Genomic DNA, 19613 nt, shown 5'->3' with positions numbered 1-19613 from the left:
TAAGCCCATGGCCAGCCACCACGAGGCCGGCCTCCCCACTCCCTGGGGTGTGGGGCAGCGGCATGACCCAGCCCTACCGGCCTGCCAGCTTGCCTGCCCCACCCCCAGCCCTTCCGCAGGGCACAAGCCTGGGAGAACCTGCTGGATGGCTCGTTTTCTCCCCAGATGTTGCGACTTCCGTTGCCAACCCGCCAGGGACTTTCTGCGACAATAAAAGGCCAAACAACAACCACTTACTCATGGGGAGATTGGGTGGGCCAGCAGCTTTTCTGAGTCTGCCATGCGCCTGGAAGGGCGAGGCTCTGGAGTGTGGTGCCCTTTATATGAGCCAGGCTCCTCCTGCCTTTACCCGGCCCGGAGGCCAATCAATGCACCCTTGTTGCACGGCATAGCCGTCTGGCTATGCTTTGCAAGGCTATTTTGCCTCCTTGGCTCACCCCAGCAGCAATGGCTGTACCTGTTGATTCAGTAGCTGCTTTTTGCGTGCAGTTGGTGAGACCCTTCTCCGCCAAAATAATGACACAACTACGACAGGCTGGAAAAATGGATTGGGACGCAGCCCAGTTTATTAATATACAAACATGATTAATATCAACTATATCAGCATCCCATACTCTTTTTTGTTCCTGTACAGGGTTTTAGTTCACTGGGCGGAGTCGGCGGAAATGCTGCGGTATGATTTTTTCTTATTACCTTATTATGCCAGACAAATTTGTGCACCCTGTTACTTCAGAAACACATACATAGTACCATAGGCCATTATTTTTATTTATTTCTTTATTTAGTATTGGATTTGTATACCGCTCTCCCCTGGAGGACTCAGGGCGGAGTTCAAAATAAACATATACTGACAGGGGAAAGTTAAAACCGGTACAAATATAATACAAGCCCTGCCTCCTTATTAAAACCAATAAACAGCAATACAACCAGCATACAAGAACTAAAACCAACCAGCGAAATTACGCCAGTGGAACCCAAAGGAGCCACATAATTATGAAAACCAGGGAAGGGTTGAAGTGACGGGGCAGTTGATTAATGAACTGAATGGTGTCAGCATCCCAAGCTCCCCCACCAAGACCAAAGAAGTGTTGTGCAGGAGAAAAAAGTAAAACTACATTTTGTTTCTCTCCAAGATTGTTCTTTATTAGTTAGGTGAGCAAATTCCGTTGTGTGAAAGCCTTTCATGAGATACACAGTGCAGACAATTGCCTTTATTTCTGCTAAGAAGAGTTTCACATTAAAAGAATTTTAAACTTGATGAAACAGCAATATGCTAGCTATTTCTATCAGAAAGAGTAATACACTAGCTATTTCTGTCTCATGCGATCTTCATTGGGACTTTTTGCATGTTGCATGTTGCAGCTGCATAACTTTGCAGGTGCAGCCAACCGTATTGACTGACGACCCGCTTGGCGGTGGGGATTCATAGCTGCATGCCTGCATACATGTGTAGCAAGAAAGATGGAAAAACAGAAGTCTGTCCTTCTGAGGGAGGTTTTGCCATTCCTTCAGAAGATGTTTTTGCCATTCCGGGAGCTCTGTTTATGGCCCATGCAGAATCCACCTCTGTAGAGAAATCATCAGAGAATATCTCCTGTTTGTCAAAGCAACTCCTGAGGAGTTAGCTTCCAAATTTTGATTCTTCAATAAGCTTTTGTGGAAATCATTGGTAGTGTATCTCTATCTTTTGGGCAGGGTAGCTATAGTAAAAATGTGTCAGTATGCCTATCTACTTTATTACAAGCATCCAAACTATGTCAGATGGAAATCTGAGAATGATTTCATCTTCTCTTTTGTGTTCCTGTACAACCTCTTTCTTCTGCAAACTCTCTTGGTTCACTGGGCGGAGTTTTTGGGGTATGATTTTTCTTATTACTTTATTCTACCAAACAAGTGCGTGTCTCCCTATTTCTTCAGACACACACACATAATAGCACTGGCCATAATCAAGGACATGACTAATGAACTGAATGCAATCAGAATCCCAAGCTCTCTCAGTAAGACACCAGGCCAAATAAATGTTGTGCAGCACAGAAAATGGTAAAACTAATTTTTGCTTCTTTACCAGGAAGTTCCTTATCAGTTCTATGTGAAAGTTTAACTGTGATACAGCCTTTCATGAGAAACACCATGTTTTCATCCCATTCAACGATCCCACTAGGTCAGAATCCTTTTCACATTCCTCAGTGAGCCATATAGAGTCAGTGATTAAAATGGAGTGGCTATTTCTGTTTCATCAGTTTTTTACCAGGTTTCTTATGCCAGTTCAAATTGTGTCTCCTACACCATCCAAAAAGCATCCCAATCAAGCATCAACACCAGATGGGTATGAATACCTGTTAAGATACACAAAAGCCAAACTCTCATTGCTGGATTCAGCACAAAGTAAATGTAACAGATGTAGGACAATGTAAAATCCGTTTTTGGTTGCGGGGACTTCTTCCAAAGCACCTCCTGAGGAGGTAGCTCCCAAAGTTTGATTCTTCAATAGGTTCTTGTGGAAATCATGGGCACAGCATTTCTGTATTTTTCTCAGGGTGTAAATCTATACTAAGAGAGTGTCAGTATGACAATCTCCTTTTTTTTACAACCGTCCAATCTAATTGTGAAGGAACAGTGTAGATGGAAATTTGAGATTGACTTCATCTTCTCTTTTTTGTTCCTGTACAGGGTCTTGGTTCACAGGGCGGACTCGGCGGAAATGCTGTGGTATGATTTTTCTTATTACCTTATTATGCCAGACAAATGTGCGCCCTGTTACTTCAGAAACACATACATAATACCATAGGCCATTATTTTTATTTATTTATTTATTTATTTAGTTTTGGATTTGTATACCGCTCTCCCCTGGAGGACTCAGGGCGGTGTACAAAATAAACATATACTGACAGGAGAAAGTTAAAACCAGTACAAATATAATACAAGCCCTGCCTCCTTATTAAAACCAATAAACAGCAATACAACCAGCATACAAGAACTAAAACCAACCAACCGACACCCCTCCGCCCCCGCCGGTGGAACCCAAAAGGCCGCATAATTAAAACAACCAGAAAACCAGGGGAAGGGTTAGGAGACAGGGGGCAGATGATTAATGAACTGAATGGTGTCAGCGTCCCAAGCTCCCCCACCAAGACCAAAGTGTTGTGCAGCAGAGAAAGGTAAAACTACATTTTGTTTCTTTCCAAGATTGTTCCTTATTAGTTAGGGGAGCAAATTCCGTTGTGTGTAAGCCTTTCATGAGATACACAGTGCAGACAATTGCCTTTATTTCTGCTAAGAAGAGTTTCACATTAAACGAGTTTAAAATTTGATGAAACAGCAAAAAACTTTACCACTGCTGAAGCAGTATGATAACTTCCTTTTACAGCAATAAAGCGTTCAAACAAGCGTTCAAACTATGTCAGATGGAAAAATGTAGATGCAAATCTGAGAATGATTTCATCTTCTCTTTTGTGTTCCCATACAGCCTCTTTCTTCTTCAAACTCTCTTGATTCATTGGGCGGAGTTTCTGGGGTAAGGTTTTTTCTTTTTACTTTATTATACCAGACAAACGTGTGCCCCCCGTTTCTTCAGAAACACAGACATAGTACCATAGGCCATTATCGAACATATGATTAATGAACTGAATGGTGTCAGCATCCCAGGGTCCCTCACTAATCCAAGTAAGTGTTGTGCAGCAGAGAAAGGTAAAACTAAATTTTGCTTCTTTCCAAGATAGTTCCTTCTTAGTTAGGTGAGCAAATTCTATTATGTTAAAGCCTTTCATGAGATAAACAGTGCAGACCACTTCAACTTTCATATTCACAAATCCACTGCTATTTTTGGTTCAAGGAACCCACACAGGGGAAAGGAAACAGTGTTGGGGAATATTTAAAAAATCGAAAATACCTCCATCTTTGTCTCTCCTATCTCAGATGTTCAGTGGACCACACCACTGCTCCAGTAATGCAATTTATCGAAGGTGTGTATGTACTTCTTCATATCTGTAATGATGCAATGAGACTTTTGGCTCTTCTGGAATATCTTTTTTAGCAGCAGTTCCTATTTTGAACTCAGCTGGGTACTGACATTCATTTGGAATAGTATTTTGAAGGAGGCATGAGAAACCAGTTTTAAAAAACCTGATGAAATATCCATGCCATTGTAGTTCCTGACCTTTATACCTTACTGAGGAATTTAAAAAGGATGCTGAAGTAGAGGTGTCATGGAGATTGATTGAAACGTAGGCTCATTCCTCACATGCAGAATAATGCACTTTCAAACTGCTTTCAGTGCTCGCGCTTTAAAAGCTGTCTTGAATAGCAAAAAATCCAATTCTGCAAACAGTTGTGAGAAGTAGCTTTGAAAATGCATTATTTTAGATTCTTGAAAGGGAAGGGGCCATGGTGTTTCTCATGAAAGTCTGTAACGCAATGAAACTTTCAAACCAAATTTATAGGGAACTGCCCGTCAAAGAAGCAAAATTTAGTGTTTTGATGAGTTCATTTCCAAGTGCAGTTTGCTGATAGTCTCTTGTGGGAATCAGAAGTTGAACATTTCTATTGTTTTTGCAGAGCAGTAATTTCCATTAAAAGACTGTCAGCACGTTGAATGTGCTTTAACAGAACTATCTTATGTTCTTATCTGAGATATCTCTGAAGTTACTATGGAGGGGTAATGTTAAGAATGACTTCATCTTCTCTTTTGTGTTCCTGCTCAGATTTCTGGATTAAACATGAGTGGATGATGCTCATGTGGTATGATTTTTCTGATTATTTTCATATATCAGTCATAGTTGCAATGGTTTCAGAATCCCAAGTTCCATGTCTAAGTCACTGGACAGAATAATGATCTTGCAGTGATGAGCCCTTAAAGAAAATTGTATGTGAAACTCTCAGATTGTGTTCACTGGCATGAGAAACACAGTATAAAACATTGCTTTTCTATGTATGTTAAAAAAAATTCAAATTTAATGTCCAAAAATCTGTCAGTTGTTGGAGTAAAGGATCCCACAAAACTGAAAGGGAACTGTGTTGAGGGAATGTTTAAAATATCATGACCTCCATTTAATATTCCTGTTCACATCCTCAGTGGGCCATTTCTGGCCAGTAATGCAGCAATGCGATGGCTATTTCTGTCTCCTGCATTGGCTTCTTCTGCCAGTCCAGATTGAGTTCTCCAACACTTTTAGAACCCTGTGCCTAACAATACCAGCAAGGTTAGGACTACTAACTGCTATTTTACACAGAATACATTTTTGCCAGTATCTCTACATTGGAAAGGATTTAAATCTCTCATAATGTATTTGATAGGTTTTTAATACGAGTCCAGATTGTGTCTTCTTTAATTTTCAGAACACAGTGCCATTGAACTATCCCTACCAGTAGGGTTAGGATTAATAGCTTTTGTAAAATCAAAATCATAATATCCTGACTGAAAACAAATTATCCTTTCAGCAGATGAAAACCATGGCCCTTTCCGCATGGGCCTCTATGCCCCCATGCACCGCAAAGAATTCCCGCCGAGTGCGGGTTTGGCGGCGAGGATGGCAGTGGCGCAGAGGCTGACGCCTTACAGAGTCAGCCTCTTCCCCTTTCCCTCTCCGCTTACCCACTGCATTAAGCTGTGCATTAGCCCTGCTGGCCTCTAAGCCCTCGCCACGCTGCCCTCCAACCTGGAGGTGGGAGGGGCAACATGAAGCGGGCTTAGGATACCGTAACAGGGCCGGGCGATGTTTAACGGCACAGCGGCAAGTGGAAACAAAGGAAGAGAAACAGCGCATGTTCCCCAGCGGTGCCTCGTTTGCACGGCGAATTTCCGCCAGGCTGCGCTGTTTTCTCAAAACAACCGATTAAGCGGGTGATTGTTTTTGAGGAGCTGACCTATTGCCCGCCTCTGAGGGAGGGAAGGGTTGAGCCAGGTCAAGCGGCTGCTCGCGTTTCAGCAGCGCCCATACCAATGCGAAGCTTAAGTGACGTCTGAAATGGCGTTTTGCAGCGCTTTTTTGCCGCCCCCAGGCGGTGGATTTTTAACCCGTCTTGAGGAAAGGGCCCATGAGAATATTAGCTCTCTCAAAGCACGTGCTCATCTGCTCTTTCCCAATGTTTGATTCTCTAGCAGACCCTCGTGGGGATCATATTTCTGCATTTTTGGCAGAGTAGTAGTAATCTCTATTGTAAGAGTGTCAGCTCCCCAAATCTCCTTTATTAGAAAATTTCAAAATATCTCTAATGGTATTGTGCAGATATTATTGTGAGAATGTCTTAATCCTCTCTTGCAAATCCATGAGCAGCCGTGAAGGAGACAATTTTATAAATTCCACAGTATCCGAAGCCCAACCTCACTTCCTCAGACTCCAGACTGAGAAAGTAGTGTCCAGCAGAGAAACATCAAACTATATTTTGCTTCTTTTCAGATACTTTTTCCTTATCAGTCATGTCTCAAAGTCTCATTGTTTTATAGCCCCTCCAAAATATCTCCAAAGGAATTGTGCAGAGGGACTTTTCAGAATGAATTAATCCTTTCTTTTGGGCTTTCCTTTCCAGTTGGCTCACGACGTTGTAGACAAAGCTTTACAGGTATGATTCTTATTATTCTTTCATTATGCCAGTCAAATCTGTGTTCTCCAACTTCTCCAAAAACATATACATAATACAACACAACAACCTTCATTAGGCATTTAAAATATGCTCTAGAGTGTTACAATATACATAATACCATCATTTACATTTAAGGGAATCATTGCGTGCAGATGGTGAGACCCTTCTCCGCCAAAATAATGACACAACTACAACCGGCTGGAAAATGGATTGGGCCGCAGCCCAATTTATTAATATACAAACATGATTAATATCAACTATATACAGAGAAGCTAGGGCAGCAAATGGGTCGCAACATCCCAATTGGCCATGCTGGTAGGGGCTGATGGGAATTGTAGTTCCTGAACATCTGGAGAGCCGCAGGTTCCCTACTCCTGTTCTATGGGCTCATAAGATGCTTTAGAAGAATTTTAGCTTTCATGTGCACAGATGCAAAGCTTATTTTATCTAATGGATCCCCAACACCTTTGAGGTAATGTTGAAAAAATCAGTGTCCCCATTGCGTATTCCTATTCAGATGCTCCTTGGGCCACCTTCAGGCAGCACATTAGTAGTGTGCTGGTTATTTCTACCTCATGAGGTCTTCAATTGGGGTCACATGCCAGCACCAATCATGTCTTCATTCATCTTCAAAACCCCATGCCTAATTAAATTCTTTACCACCAGGGTTAAAATTAGCAGCAGTTAGAATGCCCAAAAGCAAAGGATGTCATACCTTAAGCCAGGACAATTTAGCCTTTGGCTGCAAAGAAACCAGTGCAGAACATTTGCTGTCTTTCAAATCATATGCAGATGAGCTCACTCCCAAAGTGTGATTCTCTCATTGTGGGAATCAGAAGCTGAACATTTCTACTGTTTTTGCGGAGTAGTAATTTCCATTACAAAAAAAATTGTCAGTACATTGAATCTTCTTTAATAGAACTATCCAAGGCTCCTTCCACACATGCAGAATAATGCACTTTCAATCCACTTTCACAATTCTTTGCAAGTGGATTTTGCCATTCTGCACAGTAAAATCCACTTGCAAAGTTCATTGAAAGTGGATTATTATTATTATTATTATTATTATTATTATTATTATTATTATTATTATTATTATTATTATTATTATTATTATTATTATTATTATTATTATTATTATTATTATTATTATTATTAATTCAATTAAAAGTGCATTATTCGGCATGTGAGGAAGGGCACAAGATATCTCTGAAGTTGCTATGGATGAGTAATGTTGAGAATCACTTCATCTTCTCTTTTTTGTACCTGTTCAGATTGCTGGATCATTAAATTTAACAACAACAACTTTTATTAGCCATATAAAATAAGGTCCAGAGTGTTACCAGACATGTGTGAAGTACAAATCAAGAGTACATTTGAAACATAGAAAGACTGTATCTAGCAGTATATGTTACAAGTTCTGTCACTTGTAAAAGAAATTTTACACGACATCTGTATTGTTTAACAGAAGTTCCACAACAGAACTGTCAGAGGCTCATTCCGCACATGCAGAATAATGCACTTTCAAACTGCTTTCAGTGCTCTTTGAAGCTGTGCGGAATAGCAAAATCCACATGCAAACAGTTGTGAAAGTGATTTGAAAACGCATTATTTTGCGTGTGTGGATGGGGCCAGAGTCTCTCTCAGGTTTGTGTAGCGCCACCTGGAAGTAAGCTCGGTTGCTGGCAATGGGGTTTGCTTCTGAGTAAATCCTCCTTGGGTCGTGATTCACTCATGTGAAGCATTGCACGGTTGCTTCAAAGCAAAGCCACTGACTACCACCAAGCTTACTCCCGAGCAACGCACGCCTCTGAGCCAACTGTTTTTTCAAAACTAAAACAGTGATATTCTGGTTAAATTGCCGTGTTGGCACTTTGCAATAAATAGGTGGGTTTGGGGTTGCAATTTGGGCACTTGCTCTCAAAAAGGTTCGCCATCACTGGTCTAGAGGTTGTCTTCTGAAATCATCATAACACAGTTCCATATAACCATCACTACAACTAGGGTTAAAATTAATAACAATTACAAAATCCAAAAGTCAATGTCGTAATGTCTAAGCCAGGACAATCATCATTGTGCAGCAGTTAAATTTTAAAAAAGTTTCCTGTCAAAGGCCCTTTCCGCACGGGCCAAAAGCGGTGGAGGTGGTGGCGGGCTGGTAAAACAGTGTTTTGGCGGGAAATGCTCGCACAGGGGCCGCTTTTCTTTGATTCCCCATTAGACACTTGTGGGAATCGTGGGCATTTCTACTTGTTTAGCAGAGGAGTAATCTATATTTAAGGAGTGTACTATGCTAAACCTCCTTTAATATTAAAATCCAAAATATCTCTCAGAGAACGTTGAGAATGACTTAATCCTTTTTTTGTGTGTGTTCCTATTCAGATCCAGGGTTCTTCAAGTTCTGTTCATCCAGGCCCAAGCAAGGGAGTTTCTAATGTATTTCTTAGTATTCCAGAAAAAAAAACTATTGTTGTTGTCATAATTTGGAGACACATACGTAATACCGCCAGCTGCAATCAAGGAGAAAGTTAATAAATCCACAGTATAAGAAGCCCAGCCTCCCTTACGAAGACCCCAATCCATTAAGTAGCATGCAAGAGAGAAGCAGCAAACTAAATGTTGCTTCTTCCCAGAGCAGTTCCTCATCAGTGACCTCTCAGAGCACCTGCTGAGGAATTCACACACAGTGTTTGATTCTCTGATAGACTCTTGGGGGATCATAGGCACAATATTGCTATTTTTGGGCAGAGTAGTAATCTACATTTGAAAAGTGTCAGGCTCATTCCGCACATGCAGAATAATGCACTTTCAAACTGCTTTCAGTTCTCTTCGTAGCTGTGCGGAATGGCAAAATCCACTTGCAAACAGTTGTGAAAGTGGTTTGAAAATGCATTATTTTGCGTGTGCGGAAGGGGCCTCAGTGTCCCAAATGTTCTTCAGTAGAACTTACAAAATATATTTAAAAGAATTGTGCAGAGGGAATGTCAAAAATTAGTTGAATGCCACTTTTGTGTTCCTGTTCAGGTCATTGAATCATCAAGCTCTCAGTCTCCAAACCCACAAAATATTGTTTCTCAGGTACCTTTTTTATGATTATTTTAATTTACCAGTCATGTTGGTGTTGTCTATCTTCTTCAGAAAACCAAATATAATACGACCCATCACACTAAACAAGAAGATTAATAATTTCAATGGTATGAGGATTCCAACCTTCCTCACTAGGACAACAAATGAAATAATCAATTTTCAGCAGAGAAACTTAAAAAAAATTGTTAGGTGGGAAACTTTGATTTTGTTACAGTCTTTCATGAAAAACAGAGTGCATATCACTGTTATTCTATCTATTCCTGTTCAGATCCTCAATGGGCCACTTCTGGTCATTAATGCAGTAATCTGTTTACTATTTCGTTCTTTGGCTTGGCTTCCTCTACCAGTTCAGAGTGTGTGTTCCTACACTTTCAGAACCCTATATGTAACATAAGCCAAAACCAACAAAATTAGGACTAATAAATGTCACTACATACAAATGTAGAATGGCTTTTTTTCTCTCATAATGTATTTGTATGGGTTCTTATACCAGTCCAGAGGGTATTCTTTTTAATCTTCAAAACACAGTGCCCTCAAAACTGTTACTGCAAGTAGGGTTATGATTAATACTAGTTAGGACATCCACAATATCTCTGCAAGTAGGGTTATGATGAATAGCAGTTAGGACATCCACAATATCTCTGGCCGTTTACGCACGAATGCGGAAGCGCCCGGGTCAGCATACTCGATGCCGACCCAAGGCAGGAGCGAAGCGCCAGCGCCCGGCTGCGGAGCACCGGTGCCTGGCCGACCCAGCGTGTCCCCAGGCCTCCGGCATGTCGCTGAGGCCTGGGGACACGCCCCCTGGCCCTGCGCGCCTGCTCCAGCGGGGCAGGGCAGGGGGTGTGTCCCCAGGCCTCGGCTACGTGCCGGAGGCCCGGGGACAAGGTAAGTACAGGGAGGGAATGGGGAAGCACCGGGAAGCCGCTGCCGTGCGAACGGCAGCGGCTTCCAGCCGGCGTTTCCTCAACAAGTGCACTTCGAAGTGCACTTGGGAAACGCCGGCATCGGGACAGGCTTCCGGTGCGAGGGCGGCGTGGCTGCGACGCAGCTGCGCCCCCTGTGTGAACGGCGGCCTGGGGACGGCATTTTTGCCATCCCCAAGCCACCATTTACGGCCCGTGCGGAAAGGGGCTCTGAGAGAACGTTGAGAATGATTTAATCCTTTCTTTTATGTTCCTATTCGAATCCAGGGTTCTTCAAGTTCTGTTCATCCAGGCCAAAACAGTGGATTTTATAAGGTATTTCTTAGTATTCCAGAAAAAACTATTGTTCTTGTAATAACTTGGAGACTCATACGTAATACCACCAGCTGCTATCAAGGAGAAAGTTAATGAATCCACAGTATAAGAAGCCCAACCTCCCTTACTAAGACCCCAATCCATTAAGTATCATGCAGGAGAGAAGCAGCGAACTAAATTTTGCTTCTTCCCAGAGCAGTTCCTCAACAGTGACCTCTCAGAGCATCTGCTGAGGAATTCACACACAATGTTGGATTCTCCGATAGACTCTTAGGGGGATCATAGGCACAATATTGCTATTTTTGGGCAGAGTAGTAATCTACATTTGAAAAGTGTCAGTGTCCCAAATGTTCTTCAGTAGAACTTACAAAATATCTTTAAAAGAATTGTACAGAGGGAATGTCGAAAATTAGTTGAACGCCTCTTTTGTGTTCCTGTTCAGGTCATTGAATCATCCAGCTCTCAGTCTCCAAACCCACAAAATGTTGTTTCTCAGGTATCTGTTTTATGATCATTTTAATTTACCAGTCATATTGGTGTTGTCTATCTTTTTCAGAAAACCAAATATAATACGACCCATCACACTAAACTAGAAGATTAATAATTTCAATGGTATGAGGATCCCAACCTTCCTCACTATGACACCAAATGAAATAATCAATTTTCAGCAGAGAAACTTTAAAAAATTGTTACTTCAGAAAGCAGTTACTTATCAGTTAGGTGGGAAACTTTGATTTTGTTACAATCTTTCATGAGAAACACAGTGCATATCACTGATCTTCTATGGACTGATAAAACATGCATGTTAAAAGAATTTCAAATTTCATGTCCAAAAATGAGCCATTTGTTAGGTGAAAGGCTCCTATAAAACAGAATGGAAACACTGTTGAGGGAATGTTGAAAAACCCACTTCCTCCATTTCATTTTCCTGTTCAGATCCTCAATTGGTCACTTCCGGTCATCAATGCAGTAATCTGCTTGCTATTTTGTTCTTTTGGCTTGGCTTCCTCCGCCAGTTCAGAGTTTGTGCTCCTACACTTTCAGAACCCTATATGTAACATAAGTCAACACCAACAAGATTAGGACTAATAAATGTCACTACATACAAATGCCATTTAGGGTCATTTCCTCTACTGTAGAATGGCTTTTTTTCTCTCTCATAATGTATTTGTTTGGGTTCTTATCCCAGTCCAGAGAGTATCCTTTTTAATCTTCGAAACACAAGGACCTAAAAACTGTCACTGCAAGTAGGGTTATGATTAATAGCAGATAGGACATTAAAAAAAACACCCCGAAGTCATAATATCATGACCCAAAAAGGTAGCCTCTTGCAGTTGAAAAATCAAAGGAGAATGCTGTCTCTCAAAGCAACCACTGGTGTGTTAGCTCCCGAAGTTTGATTCTTTGATAGACTCTGGTTCGGATCACAGGAACAGTGTTTCTCCATATCTGGCAGAATGGTAATCTATATTAAAAGTGTGTCAGGCCCTTTCCGCACCGCAACGGTGCGGGGTGCGTCGGCTTAAACAATGCCGACGTACCCCCCCTAGGACCGTTCGCATGGACTGTCCCAGGAGGGCTGCAGGCGGCGGCACAGCCTTCGCACAGGCTGCACCGTCGCTGAACGCCTACCTTGTCTCCTGGCTTCCAGCTTGTCGCAGAAGCCGGGGGACCCGCCCCCGCAGCCTGGAGCGACGGCTCTGGAGTCGCAGGCCAGGGGGGCATGTCCCCTGGCCTCTGCAACAAGCCGGATGGCAGGAGACCAGGTAGGCTTTCAGGAAATGGGGGGGGGAATGGTGCCTTCCAGCCGCTGCCATTCGCATGGCAGCGGTTGGAAGCTGCTGTTTCCGAAATACCTCGCCCAGGAAGCTGGGGTTGGGAGACCAACTGGCTTTACACTGCTATGGGGGGAGATCAAGGAGCGCTGCTCGCTTGATGATTGGTGAATTGCCCGGCCGTGCAAACCTCTCCCTAGGGACGCTGTTTTTAGTGTCCCTGGGTTGCTGTATTCTGCCGGTGCGGAAACAGCCTCAGTTTCCGAAATATTCTTTAATATTCTTTCTTTAATATTCTTTCCCAAATATTCTTTTCCCAAATATTCTTTAAAAAGGTAGCCTCTTGCAGCAGATAAATCAAAAGAGAATGCTGTCTCCCAAAGCAACCGCTGATGTGTTAGCTCCCGAAGTTTGATTCTCTGATAGACTCTTGTGCCAGTCACAGGGATAGTTTTTCTCAATACCTGGAAGAATGGTAATCTATATTAAAAGTGTGTCAGTTTCCCAAATATTCTTAAATACAACGATCCAGTATACCTCTGATGGAACTGTGCAGATGTAATATTGAGTATAACTCCATCCTTTTCATGAATTCCCTATTAGACACTTGTGGGAATCATGGGCATTTCTACTTGTTTGGCAGAGGAGTAATCTATATTTAAACAGTGCACTATGCTAAATCTCCTTTAAAATAAACATCCACAATATCTCTGAGAGAACGTTGAGAATGACTTAATCCTTTCTTTTATGTTCCTATATCAAATCCAGGGTTCTTCAAGTTCTGTTCATCAAGGCCCAAGCAGTGGATTTTATAAGGTATTTCTTAGTATTCCAGAAAAAAACTATTGTTCTTGTAATAACTTGCAGACACATCCGTAATACCGCCAGCTGCAATCAAGGAGAAAGTTAATGAATCCACAGTATAAGAAGCCCAACCTCCCTTACTAAGAGCCCAATCCATTAAGTAGCATGCAGGAGAGAAGTAGCAAACTAAATTTTGCTTCTTCCCAGAGCAGTTCCTCATCAGTGACCTCTCAGAGCACCTGCTGAGGAATTCACACACAATGTTGGATTCTCCGATAGACTCTTAGGGGGATCATAGGCACAATATTGCTATTTTTGGGCAGAGTAGTAATCTACATTTGAAAAGTGTCAGTGTCCCAAATGTTCTTCAGTAGAACTTACAAAATATCTTTGTGCAGAGAGAATGTCGAAAAATAGTTGAACGCCTCTTTTGTGTTCCTGTTCAGGTCATTGAATCATCAGGCTCTCAGTCTCCAAACCCACAAAATTTTGTTTCTCAGGTACATTTTTTATGATTATTTTAATTTACCAGTTATATGGGTGTTGTCTATCTTCTTCGGAAAACCAAATATAATACGACCCATCACACTAAATGAGAAGATTAATAATTTCAGTGGTATTAGAATGCCAACCTTTTAAACTATGATGCCATATGAAATAATCACCTTTAAGCAGAGAAACTTAAAAACACATTCCTGTTCAGATCGTTAATGAGCCATTTCTGGTCACTAATGCAGTAATGTGCTTGCTATTTCATTGTCTTGGCTTGGCTTCCTCTGCCAATTCAGTGGATGTGCTCCAACACTTTCATTACCCTCTACTATGGAATGGCTTTTCCCCCTCTCACAATGTATTTTTATGGGTTCTTAAACCAGTCAGGAGGGTGTCCTCTTTAATCTTCAAAACACAATGACATAAAAACCGTCACTGCCAGTACGGTTAGGATTAATAGCTGTTAGGACATAAAAAAACCAAAGTCATAATATCATGACTCAAAAAGTTAGCCTCCTGCAGTAGATAAATCAAAGGAGAATGCTGTCTCTCAAAGCAACTGCCGATGTGTTAGCTCCCGAAGTTTGATTCTCTACTAGACTCTTGTGCGGATCACAGGAACAGTATTTCTCCATATCTGGCAGAACGGTAATCTATATAAACAGTGTTTCAGTTTCCCAAATATTCTTTAAAACAATGATCCAATATATATCTGATGGAACTGTGCAGATGTAATATTGAGTATAACTCCATCTTTTCTTTGATTCCCCATTAGACACTTGTGGGAATCATGGGCATTTCTACTTGTTTGGCAGAGGAGTAATCTATATTTAAACAGTGCACTATGCTAAATCTCCTTTAAAATAAACATCCAAAATTTCTCTGAGAGAATGTTGAGAATGACTTAATCCTTTCTTTTATGTTCCTATCCAAATCCAGGGTTCTTCAAGTTCTGTTCATTCAGGCCCAAGCAGTGGATTTTATAAGGTATTTCTTAGTATTCCAGAAAAAAAACTATTGTTCTTGTACTAATTTGGAGACACATACGTAATACCGCCAGCTGCAATCAAGGAGAAAGTTAATAAATCCACAGTATAAGAAGCCCAGCCTCCCTTACTAAGACCCGAATCCATTAAGTAGCATGCAAGAGAGAAGCAGCAAACTAGATTTTGCTTGTTCCCAGAGCAGTTCCTCATCAGTTACCTCTCATAGCACCTGCTGAGGAATTCACACACAATGTTTGATTCTCCGATAGACTCTTAGGGGGATCATAGGCACAATATTGCTATTTTTGGGCAGAGTAGTAATCTACATTTGAAAAGTGTCAGTGTCCCAAAGGTCCTCAGTAGACCTTACAAAATATCTTTAAAAGAATTGTGCAGAGGGAATGTCGAGAATTGGTTGAACGCCTCTTTTGTGTTCCTGTTCAGGTCATTGAATCATCAAGCTCTCAGTCTCCAAACCCACAAAATGTTGTTTCTCAGGTACCTTTTTTATGATTATTTTAATTTACCAGTCATATTGGTGTTGTCTATCTTCTTCAGAAATCCAAATATAATAAGACCCATCACACTAAACAAGAAGATGAATAACTTGAATGGTATGAGGATCCCAACATTCCTCACTAGGACACCAAATGAAATAATCAATTTTCAGCAGAGAAACTTAATAAATTGTTACTTCAGAAAGCAGTTACTTATCAGTTAGGTGGGAAACTTTGATTTTGTTACAGTCTTTCATGAAAAACACAGTGCATATCACTGTTATTCTATGGCCTGATAAAACATGCATGTTAAAAGAATTTCAAATTTCATGTTCAAAAATGAGCCATTTCTTAGATTAAAGGCTGCTATAAAACAGAAGGGGAACACTGTTGAGGGAATGTTGAAAAAACCACTTCCTCCATTTCATATTCCTGTTCAGATCTTCAATATGACACTTCCGGTCATTAATGCAGTAATCTGCTTGCTATTTTGTTCTCTTGGCTTGGCTTCCTCTGCCAGTTCAGAGTGTGTGCTCCTACACTTTCAGAACCCTATCTGTAACATAAGTCAACACCAACAAGATTAGGACTAATAAATGCCATTTAGTGTCAGTTCCTCTACTGTAGAATGGCTTTTTTTCTCTTATAATGTATTTGTATGGGTTCTTATACCAGTCCAGGGGGTATCCTTTTTAATCTTCAAAACACAATGTCCTAAAAACTGTCACTGCAAGTAGAGGCCCAAGGACAAGGTAAGTACAGGGAGCGAGGAGGGGGGGAAGCCGCTGCCGTTCGCACGGCAATGGATTCCAGCCAGCGTTTCCCCAACAAGTGCGCTTCCCACGGCGTTTTTGCTGTCCCCAAGCCGCCGTTTATGGCCCGTGTGGAAAGGACCTCAGTTTCCCAAATATCCTATAAAACAACGATCCAATATATCTCTGATGGAACTGTGCAGATATAATATTGAGTATAACTCCATCTTTTCTTTGATTCCCCATTAGACACTTGTGGGAATCATGGGCATTTCTACTTGTTTGGCAGAGGAGTAATCTATATTTAAACAGTGCACTATGCTAAATCTCCTTTAAAATAAACATACCAAATATCTCCGAGAGAACGTTGAGAATGACTTAATCCTTTCTTTTATGTTCCTATTCATATCCAGGGTTCTTCAAGTTCTGTTCATCCAGGCCAAAACAGTGGATTTTATAAGGTATTTCTTAGTATTCCAGAAAAAACTATTGTTCTTGTAATAACTTGCAGACACATCCGTAATACCGCCAGCTGCAATCAAGGAGAAAGTTAATGAATCCACAGTATAAGAAGCCCAACCTCCCTTACGAAGACCCCAATCCATTAAGTAGCATGCAGGAGAGAAGCAGCAAACTAAATTTTGCTTCTGCCCAGAGCAGTTCCTCATCAGTGACCTCTCAAAGCACCTGCTGAGGAATTCACACACAATGTTGGATTCTCCGATAGACTCTTAGGGATCACTTAGGCTAACAATATTGCTATTTTTTTGGGCCGGAGAGTAGTAATCTACATTTGAGAAAGTGTCAGTGTCCCAAATGTTCTTCGAGTAGAACTTACAAAATATCTTTAACAGGGTTATGCGGAGGAGAATGTAGAAGAAGAAATTGGTTAGGAAGCGCCTCTTTTGTGTTCCTGTTCAGGTCTTTGAATCATCCAGCTCTCAGTCTCCAAACCCACAAAATGTTGTTTCTCAGGTATCTGTTTTATGATCATTTTAATTTACCAGTCAAAGTGGTGTTGTCTAACTTCTTCAGAAAACCAAATATAACACGACCCATCACACTAAACTAGAAGATTAATAATTTCAATGGTATGAGGATCCCAACCTTCCTCACTAGGACACCAAATGAAATAATCAATTTACAGCAGAGAAACTTTAAAAAATTGTTACTTCAGAAAGCAGTTACTTATCAGTTAGGTGGGAAACTTTGATTTTGTTAGTCTTTCATGAAAAACCCAGTGCATATCACTGATATTCTATGGACTGATAAAACATGCATGTTAAAAGAATTTCAAATTTCATGTCCAAAAATGAGCCATTTGTTAGGTGAAAGGCTCCTATAAAACAGAATGGAAACACTGTTGAGGGAATGTTGAAAAACCCACTTCCTCCATTTCATATTCCTGTTCAGATCCTCAATGGGCCACTAAGTGCCACTTCCGGTCATTAATGCAGTAATCTGCTTGCTATTTCGTTCTCTTGGCTTGGCTTCTTCCGCCAGTTCAGAGTGTGCGCTCCTACACTTTCAAAACCCTATATGACACATAAGTCAACACCAACAAGATTAGTACTAATAAATGTCACTACATACAAATGCCATTTAGGGTCATTTCCTCTACTGTAGAATGGCTTTTTTTTCTCTCATAATGTATTTGTTTGGGTTCTTATCCCAGTCCAGAGAGTATCCTTTTTAATCTTCGAAACACAAGGACCTAAAAACTGTCACTGCAAGTAGGGTTATGATTAATAGCAGATAGGTCATTTAAAAAAACACCCCGAAGTCATAATATCATGACCCAAAAAGGTAGCCTCTTGCAGTTGAAAAATCAAAGGAGAATGCTGTCTCTCAAAGCAACCACTGGTGTGTTAGCTCCCGAAGTTTGATTCTTTGTGTGGCGTTCCCCCTGCCCCTCCTGCAGCCCGGGCTGGCAAACCGTCCCTCCGTCCCTAACCGAGGTGATGTGCCCCTCGTCAGTGGCCCCGGTCTTTGGGGCCCGCACTGCCAGCTGCCGAAACCACAGGGTGGCCGCCAAGGGAGGAGGTAGAAGGACCCTCCTCCCGCTCGCCTGAGGCTTGCCTACACGAGGCTGGGGTCGACCGCCCCTTGGGTGCAGACCCAAATAACCCCTTGAGCAGCCTCCCTTTCCTCCTTCACTCCCTTTCGCGCCTCTGTGTCTCCTCCGCTCTCACTCTCTGTTCTCGCCCCAACTTCTCTGTTCTCTCGCCTCCTTTCCTTCTCCCTCTCTCTCTCTCTCAGTCTTTGTCCCACGCCTGTCTCTTCTGCTCTCGGCCCCCGCAACTCCCTCCCTCGACCCGTTGCGACCAGCCGCGCTCTCCCGTCTCCCTCTTCCTTAAATAGTTTTCCCCCGTGATTGGGGCTGTTTTCGGCCTGGCTGCCGGCCGCCGGCCGCTTCTCCAGCCGCAGCTGCGTTGCGGTCCCGCCGGCCGTTGCCGGCTCAACCAGCCGCAGCTGCGGCGTACCGGGGCCGCCTCCCGCCCGGCCTGCCTCCTTGCCGGCGCTCTCCTCGACGAGCCAGCCGCTGCCGGGTCCCGCCGCCGGCCTCCCTCCGGCCCCGCCTCCCAGCTGGGCGAGTCCGGGGCGAGCCGTCGCGGCAGTCGTGGCGACCCCCGGACACTTTGATAGACTCTGGTTCGGATCACAGGAACAGTATTTCTCCATATCTGGCAGAATGGTAATCTATATTAAAAGTGTGTCAGGCCCTTTCCGCACCACAACGGTGCGATTTCTCCATATCTGGCAGAATGGTAATCTATATTAAAAGTGTGTCAGGCCCTTTCCGCACCACAACGGTGCGGGGTGCATCGGCAAAAACAATGCCGACGTACCTCCCCCTAGGACCGTTCGCATGGACTGTCCCAGGAGGGCTGCAGGCTGCGCCGTCGCTGAACGCCTACCTTGTCTCCTGGCTTCCAGCTTGTCACAGAAGCCGGGGGACCCGCCCCTGCAGCCTGGAGCGACGGCTCTGGAGTCGCAGGCCAGGGGGGCATGTCCCCTGGCCTCTGCAACAAGCCGGATGGCAGGAGACCAGGTAGGCTTTCAGGAAATGGGGGGGGGAATGGCGCCTTCCAGCCACTGCCATTCGCATGGCAGCGGTTGGAAGCTGCTGTTTCCGAAATACCTCGCCCAGGAAGCGAGGTTCGGAAACAGCGGCTTTGCGCTGCTGGGGGGAATCAAGGCAGCTGCTGCTGCGATGTGGTGGTGCCGGCCGTGCAAACCCCTCCCTAGGGACGCTGTTTTTAGCGTCCCTGGGTTGCTGTATTCTGCCAATGCGGAAACAGCCTCAGTTTCCGAAATATTCTTTAATATTCTTTCTTTAATATTCTTTCCCAAATATTCTTTTCCCAAATATTCTTTAAAAAGGTAGCCTCTTGCAGCA

The 19613-nt window shown here is 42.7% G+C and overlaps 1 protein-coding gene across 50 annotated transcripts in view; it reads left to right on the top strand.

The window, feature by feature from the left end:
* Window positions 1-19613, top strand: part of LOC125434739 (uncharacterized transmembrane protein DDB_G0289901-like) — a 76063-nt gene that overhangs the window by 25733 nt on the left and 30717 nt on the right. For 33 of the 50 annotated variants that reach the window (XM_048500408.1, XM_048500393.1, XM_048500392.1 and 30 more), the window contains 9 exons: window positions 9604-9657; window positions 10860-10907; window positions 11350-11403; window positions 13451-13498; window positions 13933-13986; window positions 14918-14965; window positions 15409-15462; window positions 16627-16674; window positions 17135-17188. In XM_048500408.1, coding sequence (XP_048356365.1) covers window positions 9604-9657; window positions 10860-10907; window positions 11350-11403; window positions 13451-13498; window positions 13933-13986; window positions 14918-14965; window positions 15409-15462; window positions 16627-16674; window positions 17135-17188 — 462 coding nt within the window. The remainder of the gene's footprint in view (window positions 1-9603; window positions 9658-10859; window positions 10908-11349; window positions 11404-13450; window positions 13499-13932; window positions 13987-14917; window positions 14966-15408; window positions 15463-16626; window positions 16675-17134; window positions 17189-19613) is intronic. The other 17 variants (XM_048500397.1, XM_048500396.1, XM_048500379.1 and 14 more) reach the window with 14 other exon arrangements.

The sequence above is a fragment of the Sphaerodactylus townsendi genome, linkage group LG06, assembly GCF_021028975.2.
Source record: "Sphaerodactylus townsendi isolate TG3544 linkage group LG06, MPM_Stown_v2.3, whole genome shotgun sequence".
Classification (NCBI taxonomy): domain Eukaryota; kingdom Metazoa; phylum Chordata; class Lepidosauria; order Squamata; family Sphaerodactylidae; genus Sphaerodactylus; species Sphaerodactylus townsendi.
The sequence above is the reverse complement of the archived record's forward strand: the minus strand, read 5'-3'. Positions and strand labels throughout refer to the sequence as shown.